Raw genomic sequence first — 11,757 nt, forward strand, 5'->3', positions numbered from 1 at the left:
GCTGGTAAGCACACACACACACACACACACACACACACACACACACACACACACACACACACATATTCTTGTTTTTGTCACTTACTGGGTCCCTACATAGACTTACATTCATCTCCAGGAGACTGACCCTAACCCTTAACCAGAGGTGCTAACCCTGACCCTGACCCTGACCCTAATACTTAACCAAAGCCTACACTTGCTTTAACCTTATACCCCATTGGATAAGCTCTTGGATTTCGGGCCACACAAGTATGGAGAAACAAGGCTACTGTACTGTAGCCATGCAGCACACACACTCACACACCACTGCTCCAGTCCAGGTTTTTTAGAATAAAGAGTTTTTCTGTGATTACTCTGCATCAAAAATGACTGAGCTTACAGCAGGTTTCCAGAAATCTAAGCCCTATTAGCACTAATACGGTTCCAGTAGCCGGTAGTATTACACTGAGAAGCAGAGCAGTTAGTAAAGTTCACCTGATTTTGGTTATGGTTTTTACAGGCTTCTTGTCACGTAGGCTTCGTCCTCTCATCCAATCAGATGCCACAGCTTTCAGCCATTACCACCGTTGGCGTGCGAAGTCTTGTTTTTCTCTTTTGCGCATCTTTTACCACCAAGGTTCAGTACACTGCCCGCGGCCTCCATCCACTGTGATTCAGCATTGTCTACTTCTGTTTTCTCAAAAACAAATATCACTGATAAAAATGTAAGAATCTCACATCTGATCAAAATATGAAAATCCCATCATAATATAACTAAACCATCAGAATTAAACTGTTACACAAAAACTGTCAATGCATTGAATTTAAAGCATAGAGGACTATATTATTTTGAATATAAAATCACTTTAACACTTACATTGATTAACACTCATCAATCAAGTCTTTACTTTATGCATCAAACCATTATATTTACATTTACACACACATCTCTGCCGGCAGTTCCTCTTTTGTAGGGATGTGTCTGCTAACTTCCCTTATTCACAGAAACGTTGCTCCTTTTCTTAACCACAGTTTTGCTGCTGGTGTGCTGAGGCCTGCTCGGGCTTGCTGCTGTCCAACTCTTGGCTCTCCTTGACACATATTAGTAGGATGACAGGACTACCTTATCTTTCAGGGCTGAATGCTCATGTGTGCGTTTGTTAGCCAGTAAGAAACTGATATCACATTTTAATTTGATATGGAAACTTCATTAGCAAACAGCTGTTTGTCTGCATCTAGCAGAGCAACTGTGGCATTGATTCGGAGTGGTGTTTGTGCCCACCCGATCCTTTCAGCTCTGTTTTTGGTCTCCAACACATCCTGAAGGAAACATTGGACTCTTTAGTTGCTAAACCCTCCACTAGGGCACAATCCCAGTTCCCTTAGTCACATCTATGTTTCCCTCACTTGTGTCACTCATGTCTTTTCCTAGTGTCTTAGATGCGAGGAACTGGTTGGGGACTGTGTGAATTTGTGTTTACATGTGTGTTTTTGTGGTGACTGCAAATTCCTGAGGAGTTTCTGGAACGTACTTTTCATTTTCCTCTTTGAACTCACACATCCTGTCTTTCTTTCTCAAACAAACCTGGTACGAGTGCACAAACATTCATCTGTCTGTGGAGAGACACTGAGCTCAGAGGTCTGCTACTGTTTTCCCAGCTTTCACCTGCATCTCCTGCTCTTCATCAGAATTCTCCTTCCTCTTCTTTTCTCGTCCACTCAGTCTATTAGCTCCGTTATTCCCTCCACCTCTCTGATGTTCAGTTGCATTTAACTTCCACAGACAAAATCCAGAACCAGGCCCCTGGCAGCTTTTTCCCCATAAAAGTCCAAGTTAAACAGTTTCTCTTCATATGTGTTTAACCATCACATTCGTTTCTGAGTTGTAAAAATACTTGTATCATCTTTCCCAGCAGTAAATGTTCCACTTCCACTGTTAATGAACCTGAAATCATAAAAGAAAAACCTACAGATAATTAATTTCCTGGATCAGTCTCTTCCCGCGGCTGCTCTCAGTGGGGGGTGGGGGGTTGAAACACAAAGTGTGAAATGTGCGTCTAATGGACACATTCATCATTCTGGGATTTATTTGGCTGATAATCGTCTTTTCTCTTCTCCATCTTCCAGGCGTCTCTCACAGATTTATCAAGTGAGATGGTTTCAGTTCATCACAGTTTGCGTGATAATGGCTGAAAAGGATGACCAGAAATAAATATCTGCTTTAGGAGACTGAGAAAAGCCTATTTCTTATCTTCTGGGTGGGAGGAAAGATTGTGGCTTCGGTTCAGTGTTAAACCTGTGCCTGAAGTCAGCGTCCACCTAACCCTCACCTGAACCTCCTGCTGTACTCTATCGCAGAACTGGATAATTTAACCACTGTTTGGTATCGACATGTTGCCACTGTGGCAGATTGGGTCATGATTCTTCATTATGCAGATAGAAAACATATGGGCAGAGCTTTTATCTTTGTTTTAAGATAAAGAAATTAAAATGGCAGCAACAGGCATGAGAGTCCGGCAGAGGAACAAGGGAAAAGGCTGGTGAAAAAGCACTGGTGACAGGGAACAGGTGTGCTGGGAGGAGCAGGAGGTGGCCGACGATGTTCAGGAAGTCTAGGGACATCTAGTAGACAGGTGGGGGATGGCAGGGTCTGGACAGGGCGGGGGCCAAGCAGCCACTGAGCCAGCCTGCACAGCTCATAAAGGAAAAATCATTAATATGATTGATTCTGATTGATTATCAACAGTGTTTTGATCAGATTTCATATTAAATGTGAAGGTAACGTGTTTTATTTTTTCAACTTTTGACTTTAGTTTCAGAGCCTCGAAATCAGAGGCAAATTTACCCCCAAATATCACTTTTATTTTAGAAACTTTAACATGTTTTAAGGTCTTTAGAAGGCTATTGTTGTTTATTTTAGAATTGTTGTTTGTGATGTTGTTTGTTGTTGTTCCCTCAGTCTGAATGCAAGTTTCCAGCCTCCATACAGACTCAGCACATGAACAGTACTCCAGTCCTCATCTGTCCCACACACTCTTCCTTTCTGTCCTGCGCTCTCTTTTTATTGCTCCGTCTTTCAAGAAGCCTGACTCACAACAGGAGGTGACGCTCGGCCCAGTGCAAGTATCCGACAATGAAGCCAGGTGTTTGGTCGCTAGTCCCCCCCATTAGGGCAAGTGTTTGAGAAAGGAAGTCTCGGAGCTTTTATTGACATCCACTCGAGCACAGTTGTGTGTTTACATGTTCATGATTAACCATTTGTTAAACTCCACCCCCAAGCGGTGATTGTCCAATCACAGTTCTGCAAATAAAACCAGGCACCGCAGGTTTGTCAAGGTTTGGAGCTGATGTAAAAGCAACAAATCCTTCTGAGGTTGTCACATTTTTTTACAAAGCCAAAATCTCAACATCTCAACCTTTGAACCTGTTCTAACCCCATGTGTCCTTTTTCAGCTCCAACTCAAATATAAAGCTGTATGAAAGCAGTCATGGATCCAAAGGGCCACACCGGTCAGAAATGGGCACAGACCTCAAGAAAACTGTCCAAAATTAATTGTTAAAAAAAAAAAACTTTATTTATTTATTTGTATCTTCATGGTCTGAGTCGTCACGTGACTCTTCCCTCCAGGTGCTGGTGATCTTACTGGTGATCCCTTTGGTTATGTCACTGGTGTGCTGGCGGTGATCATCCACGCCTCCTACCTGGTCCTTATACAGAAAACCAGTCTGGACAGTGAGTATGGGCCGCTCACCGCACAGTACGCCATCGCCATCATGGCCTCACCGGTAAGGACTGGCGGACACTGTGCTGTTTCTGTTCTTTGCTCTTTCTCTTCTGGTCCTTGAGTTTTGTCTCCATTTCACTTACTCACCTTTTTCCTCTCAGGTGCTGCTGGTATGTGCTTTCATCTCCATGGACGCCATCAACATGTGGTCGTATGAGGGCTGGAAAGACCCCCACATCACAGTCATCTTCATCCTCTGCACCTTCATTGGCTGCGCCATGAACTTCACCACGTTGCACTGCACCTACATCAACTCTGCCGTCACCACCAGCTTCGTCGGTGTGGTCAAGAGCATTGCCACCATCACCGTCGGCATGCTGGCGTTCAGTGATGTCGCACCGACCAGGCTGTTCATTGCTGGCGTGGTGGTGAACACTGTTGGGTCCATCACCTACTGCGTGGTTAAATATTTTGAGATGAAGAAGAAGAGCTTGTATGAGGACCTGGAGGAAGGTGCGAAGGATGGAGCGTTGCCAGGGGAGCCTTATCGAGAGAAACCGCCACTGAACGGTGATGGATCTGACCCAGGAAACCCAGAGATAGAGGGAGTGTTGAGCTCTGATGGTCAGGAGGAGGCACTGGCTAACGGACAGCTGTGGACAGGAGATGGTGGACAAGGACATGGAGAAGCAGGCATAAATTCTCATGTCATGACAGAAAAAGAGGTGCTGGAGGTGCAAAGGGAGCACCTCCACAGGGAGAACACCCCAACCTCTCGCCAGTCACTCAGCGACAGCTACGTCGGGGTTTGGAGGTCCATCAGACATCTGCAGTTCATGAAGAAAGATCCTTTGATTGATAACATGGAGCAGCAGAGTCCCTAATGGCAGGACAGAGACTTGGACAGACTCTAGAAAAAACAGGAATGAATTGGAGGATAAAAAAGTTTTGAGCGTGCTGATGAGACCAGTGAAGAAGACATGAGATGGGCCGAGTGAAAACAGCAACCTGAAGCTCGGTGTCCACTGGGAACCTGTTTATTCAGTGTTAACAGCAGTGCTGAACAAATACTTGTTGGATAAACTAGTCATGTTTGCTGCTGTTGCTGTGATAGTGAAGAAACAGGCTCCGTGTTTAGTTAAAGTAGGAAACAGAAGTAATCTCTGTTCATGATGAGAATGAAAAGTGGTTCCTGGTGGAGAAAAGTGGAGGAAGACCGGGAGAAGCTGCCCGTCACTGATAAATTCTGCCTCTTGTCTTTTTCAGCTTGGGGGACCAGGCTAGCCACAGTGCAGCATGCTGCGGTTTGGTTTGCATCCCTACTGTTTAGCCAGCTGGCCAGTCAAAAGCAGGTCTTGAATAAAAACAAGTGCATCCTGTGCAAACTGAAATATGACACATCTGGTCAGGGAGCAGCAAAACAAACAGCAGACACTCTGCGGTTTCTGATTTGTTTTAATAAAACCCGGTGAATTATTGTTTCTGATTGGTGGTAAGATATTAAATTCAACCTTTAATGGATATGTTATTAGTAACAAAAGCAGATGCACTGTCCACAAAATGCCGATTGCATTGTTGCATTGGTCTTCGGTGTCTTCTTGTCATAAATCAGTGAGGTGTTTTACCTCTCCTGTTTCCTTGTGGTGCCACTAATAACATTATCATGAGATAATCATACAACAAAATTCATCACCTGGTCAAATAATTGGTGCTAAAACTTGGCAGGGCCAGCTGGGTGACTAGTATAGCTGGTAAGATACATGCTAATATGCTAACTAGCCTCGAGCATGCTACTGTGGTCAGTTAGATTATCTGTCCATAAATTCTGGCTGCATATGATCTTCTACCCAAGTCTGAGGTGTTTCAATCAGTCTCCAAAAAAGTTGGTTCTCTTGTGGGATCATCCGGTTTTATGTCCTGAGGTTTAAAGTTCTCCTCCACAGCACAAGTTACAAGACTTCCCAGAAACTGAGTCATCCACAGATCTGACTGCGAACAGTTATCACTATTTTTACCTCCAGTACAAAACAGTTGCAACAGCTCCTGCCCACAGTGAGGTTTGTGTGGAGGCATCTGACACAAAGCAGCGAGTGGCTGTCTCCTTGTTGTGTCTGAGTCCGTTAATGCACCCCTTGTCATGGATTATCCCTTTTTCTATTCTTCCGCAATTCATTATTTTTAGAAAGAGATCTGCATTTAGTGTGTCTGACTGTTCAGGAGATCACAAAGCAAACAGTAAAAGAAAAACAGCGCGGACGGAAATGCAGCGCCAGTCGACTGTCAGCTGGGTTTCCAGCTTTGGGTAGGCTTGGAGACACGTCTTCCAAGTGAGTTTAAACCCCAGAAACATTTTCCATAGACAAGAGTTGACGACCAGGTCTTTTAAAGGGAAATTTAATTTAAAATCTTAACTTCTTTATGTTAATATGTAGGTAATAAAATGGTAGCTTTACTTTCAAAATGTGATGCTGTGCAACTGAACCACAGGGCATGAGCCGTAGTTAGATATTAGCTACTTTGAAAAAAACAGGCTTATTAATTTTGTTTCCAAGAGTTAGATGAGAAGATTGCTGCCAATCTCATGCATGTGGGTTAAGTGTGTATCTGAGCCAGCAGGCGATTAGCCTAGTTAGCATAGAGAGTGCAAACAGGGGGAGGCAGCAGAAGCACATCTGCTACCACCGCCCAAAGGTCATTGAACATGTTGCACCATGTCTGGGAGTTATGTGCTGGATTGCTTCTTGGTAAAAGTTGTCCGGCAGCCTCATGGTGATGACCCCAAAACGTTCCTGTGGCCGTCTGCTGTTCCTACACGCAGCTCATTCTAAACAGAGACGAGATGTTTGGTCTAGAGAGTCTCAGAAACCCGACTCTGTGCTGAGAGGCTGTTGTCTGCCCACCTCCAGGCAGCCTCTAATAAAATCAGTCAAACTCAGCCTCTTCGAGGCGCGTGTGTGGGCCGCAGACCAAACATCTGAAAGAATTATTCACATTAGCTAGCTGGAGTCAAGGCTCGACTACATGTGGGCTGGAACGTCATGGACAGACACTTTAAATTAGGGCTCTGTGCTAATGATCACTAACATGTGATACCAAAGTTTACACAATCTTACATCCTCTTTGTCCTACCTGTCAGTTCACTGGAGTGTCAGTTGACTGGCTCTAAAATGTGCTGTTACTTTCCTCTGCAGTCGGCTCGAAGATGTGCACATGTAGAGGGGCAGAACATTTTACAAAGAATCATTTAAAAAGCTCTCTTCTCTAAGAAACCACGAACTCTCCACCAAATTGCATTGAAAATTGGGAAGTTTAAAGATTGTCTGCAACAGACAAACAGGCAAACAGACCTGACAGAACAGATTACGCCCCAGGTGAAGGTGGCGGAAAACTGTTTCTAATCTGGTTCCTGACTGTTGGTGGCAGAGTCGCTATGAAAAACATTCATAGCCGTGGCCAGGCTGAGACTAGTTTCACTTTGTGGTGGCACAGAAATGTTTATTTTTGCATGGAGCCATCACTCAGTCGTTCATTCGCTCAGGTAACAGCACTGTGACTAATCATCTAATCAGTTTTATTGCAGATGTATTGTGTCTAAAAAGTCTGCAGCATTCCCCTTAACAGAAATAATAGCCATAAATATTTCAGTTTGCTATAAACTGTCACCCGGGAATATGATCTGTGCATCAACACGAATACTTGTTAAAACTGGGAAAGGTTTCACACAAGAAAAAAAAACATAAAAACAAATTAGCTCTGCCACTGATGCCTGGAGAGAATGAGTGAAATGTGATGATAGTCTGCAGTAACCAGGAGCATTTACTCTGAGTGCTACCTGGGCTTCTGGGTGTTTATTTGTAGTGGACACCTGAGATAGTGGAATCCTCATGAAGTGTAACAGTGAATCTAGCAGCTCAAACCAACTTCCTGTTGTATGCATGACGAACGCATGAACCACACACTGTACATGTGAATGTTAAAATGACAAGGTTTGTGAACAGAGGTAACTTTACCTTTTGAGTTTGATGACTGGTTGAAATGTATCAGATGCTGATATTTGATGACCTGTTACACAGGACACTTGGTTTATTCAGCTGCTTTGGTTTGATGCAGCATGTGAATGAATGTAACTAGTGATAAAAGACGTGAGCGGCTCAGAAGAGACGAGGTCGGAGAGCCTGCTGTGTCTGACCTGCCTCCTGTGTCTACAGCAGCTTGGCTTCTCTATTTAACTCCAGTCGGGGACCATTTACCTCCTGTCTCCTCTTTCACAAACAAAAGGCTTCAGGCATCTTGGGCTGAGTGGAGAGAAAAAGCTGTCAACCTCTGATATCGATCGATATTGACTTTTCTTCTCACAGTCCCCAAACTTCATTTAACGGTACCAGAGATGTGACGGCCCTCAGGCTGTGGACCGTGAAGCCACCTGCTCTGGATGGTGTTCTGATGATTACTGCTTTTTAAACGATATCTGTAGTTATTAAAGCATGATATGTGACTGGTTTGGTGTTTCAGAGGTGTTTCTGGGTGATAGAAGTGGAGCCTCACTGAGAAGAAAACATGAGTAATTACAACTGAACGACTTGAAACAAGATGCCAGAAATGTTTATTTGTTCCAGATATGAAAACCTGATTGAACAGTTTGATACAAGTTGAAACAGACTAAACCAAATGCTAATTATGTTTCATATGAGGAAACTGACATTAAATCTTTCTTCGGTTTTCTCAAACTCCTCCTTTAATGCATCATCCACCATGTGGACCCTCCTTTCTTGATTAATATTAAGTACATTAAAGCCAGCTGCCGCTCGTGTCCTCACTAATCTACCAAAACGATGTCTAGACACAAACGAGTGATAGGGAAGACGGAGAAAATGAAGACGAAGAAAGGTTCATGATATAAATGTGAAAACACATCTGGAGTCTTAGAGCTGCAGATAACTGACCATCGTTTACATAATGCGTTCCCCAACACAACAGTGACACCATTCAAACCACACCACGTCTGTTCCAAGTCCACCCCAGACTCATGCCCTTTAGTCTTGTGTCTAAACATGAAAAATTAGAACTTATGATTATCCATGAAGTGTGGCCTGGCAGCCGGTTGGTGCTACTGGAGAGCGGGAGCCTCTGAAACGTTCAGATCTACTTGCTGGTCCAGCTGTAGCAGAGGTAAACCAGCAGTTCCACTGATGTATTTGACTGTGGCTCCCAGGTCTCTGTTCACCTGCAAATCACCCAAACCTTACTGACTTCTATCAGCTGCCGCCTGTTGCTGCACCGCATCTTCACGTCCAGAGGTGGTTTTGTTAAAGCCAGTTTGACACCAGTGTTTCACACTGAGTCACCCAGACACTCCCACAGGTCGACTCTCCTGTGGGAGGCTGTGAAGGCGCACCAGTGCAGTAACAGCAGCGCAGCTGGACCATAATGTCCATGATATAATGTAAGATAATGTAATAAATCCCACATGCAGGTCATGTTCTTATGAAACCAGCAGCATGTTAGTCTATGTGCACTTCACTTATTTAAACACAAATAACCTCAAACCAAAACATGAAACAAATGGAACGGGTCCAAATGAGCTGCTTTTCAGTTCCCCTGTGAATCCGTGCTAGTTCTTATCTACAGTAATTAATCAAATACAGCACAACACACACACACAACCACACACAGGGGATTGAAAATGATTCTCCAGGGTGTTTTAAAGAAACAAGTGAAACCAATAATCCCCAGGTTGTTTTTTTATTAGTGTGATGATGACGTCTATTTTTATTTGCACGTCATGCCCACGTTGTGAGTTTGTATTGTTCCTGACAAGAAAACAAATGTGTGTCTGCTTGAGTGAAAGGACCGTCTGCTCTTCAATTTGCATGTTCAGTGCAACTAGTACATTTCTTTATAAGGAAACCTCCATGGTGATATATTGATTGTTTGTGGTGTGTGTGTGGGCGGGGGGTGGGGGTCCATGGTGCCTCCATCAGCTGACAGCAGCGACGGACGAGGTTCACTGAAGGCATGAGGACATTACTGTGTCTCTGAAATGCTCGTGATGTGTGTGTCTGGCAGCGCATGTGTGTGTGTGTTGGTGTAAAGCAGTGGAAGTGCTGTCGCCCTGTGAAGCTCAGTGCTTCACCATCATTATTCTAAGAAAACACAACGTGTCACTGGGTTTTTTACTGGCTCTTCTTGTCTCTGCTCTGAAAGAGACACAGCTTCACTCGTATTCTTGGAATGTATCGGCTTTTAAAGCTTTTAGGAGAATGGACGACATCATTTGTTAATTAGGACTATGAGAAAAATATGAATTCATGATCTTTTTCCAAAGACAAAAACAAAGTGAAATATTAAAAATGTCTGAAAACTATGAAAACATTTATGAGAATGATTGAGAGAATACTGAACTGAATAATGAACTTAGTGTTTTAAAGTGAAACCTTCATCAGCAGCCTGTGTGGGTCTGTGAAGCACACACTTTACTGTGGGTCCTGACTCAGAACCAGATCCTCACCACCCAAAATGGTCTGTTTCAGAAGTTGGAAACATTTCTTAGATGGAAAAAAGTGATTCAGTTGCCCACAGTCCAACTGAAAATTAGGCAAAGAGCTGAAACAAACAAACCACAAATCATTTAGAGAAAGGCTGCGTGTCTAATGTCACTGTCTCAGCTGACCAACCTCTGGATCCGCCACCACTGAGTGCAGGAGCAACGTGGCTCTCAACCATCTGTGAATACATCTAGGTGCTACAAGAGGATCAGTGCATTAATGGCGCTTGGGAGAGAAGAGAACGTAGCAGATGAGTGAGTGAGTCGGTCTCTGAGTGATGAGAGCACAGGCAGCTGCAGGTGGACTCGGACAGCAGAGAGAGAGAAGCTCTGTTCGGCAGGATTTACTGAGGACGGTCAGTTTGTTGTGTGGCTGCAGAACAGAACGACACAGGCGCCAACATTCAGCCAGATATCTTCCCTGCGCAGCGGAACCTTCAGTGGTTCTGTTCGGTGGGGGTCGATGCTTAGGGGCAACTTGGCACTTAGAGCGTCAGAGGGGGTCTGGTGCTGCAGGAGGGGGGAGGGGAGATGAGTGAAGCCAGGAGGCCAACTCGGCAGGAAGCTGTCCCTCAGATACTTCTGTGTGCAGCGCATGCACACACACACACACACACACACACACACACGCACTGGTACAATTTGCAGGTTGTCCAGTAGTGACTGAACTCATTTGTTGGGTTGAAGAGGTGGAAGAGTTTGAGTGAGAGAGTGACGAGCAGAGCAAGCAAGAAGACCCAGGTGTAGTGAAGTACATTCTGAAGTACATTCTTGTGTGTGTGTTTGGGGGGGGGGTAGTTGACACCTTGCGTTTATCTTCTCAGTGAAAGTGACCTGAATTTGGCTCCCACTCAGACAGAAACAGCCTCTGTTTTGTTCATCAGCGGAACAGGCAGTGATTTCTCTCAGACTCATTCTGGGATGACTTTTTTGGCTCCATGCTCCATGTCCTGGAAACCAGCTTAGAAACACTGAACGTTTGCTTCTGCTCAATGGATTTCAATCAAATGTTACTTATAATGAAAGCAAAAACACATTTGAAGCACATATTCAATCAGATGACAAACCATGTACTAAGTAGAGGAACCGAGCACATCCAGCACCGAGCACAGGTTTTGGACGATTATATGAACATGCATTAGAAAGACGTGTTTATTGTTGGACTGGAAGCTGGTTCAACATCAGCTGAAAAGACAGGGATCTGAAGTGTGGAGGCTGTAGAAGTGTGTGTGTTAGAAAGACTGTGATGCTTGAATGGATTAAAGGAAAGTCGTCAGCGTCTCTGTCTGTCTCACATCATGTGTTTCAGGCACACGATGCTACAAAAGCAGCTTGGCTTAGTTTAATCACCAGCACACGAGAAACTCACCTCCTGCACGTGGCCGGGCGACAGGCAGGCTTCATGCAGATAGACTGGGTGTGTTTCAGACTCAGGGCTGTGTAGAAACACACACACACATATTTAAATGTGACACATTCCATTCATTTACATTTTCCACCTGCAGTTTC

The 11,757-nt window shown here is 44.3% G+C and overlaps 1 protein-coding gene across 1 annotated transcript in view; it reads left to right on the forward strand.

The window, feature by feature from the left end:
- Positions 1-8,331, forward strand: part of slc35d3 (solute carrier family 35 member D3) — a 10,536-nt gene extending 2,205 nt beyond the window's left edge. The window contains exons 2-4 of the mRNA XM_020586888.1: positions 3,433-3,489; positions 3,594-3,765; positions 3,866-8,331. Coding sequence (XP_020442544.1) covers positions 3,433-3,489; positions 3,594-3,765; positions 3,866-4,588 — 952 coding nt within the window. The 3' untranslated portion in view covers positions 4,589-8,331. The remainder of the gene's footprint in view (positions 1-3,432; positions 3,490-3,593; positions 3,766-3,865) is intronic.
- The last annotated feature ends 3,426 nt before the right edge of the window (positions 8,332-11,757 follow it).

This window comes from Monopterus albus, unplaced genomic scaffold (assembly GCF_001952655.1).
Source record: "Monopterus albus unplaced genomic scaffold, M_albus_1.0 scaffold428.1, whole genome shotgun sequence".
In the NCBI taxonomy this organism is placed as follows: Eukaryota; Metazoa; Chordata; class Actinopteri; order Synbranchiformes; family Synbranchidae; genus Monopterus; species Monopterus albus.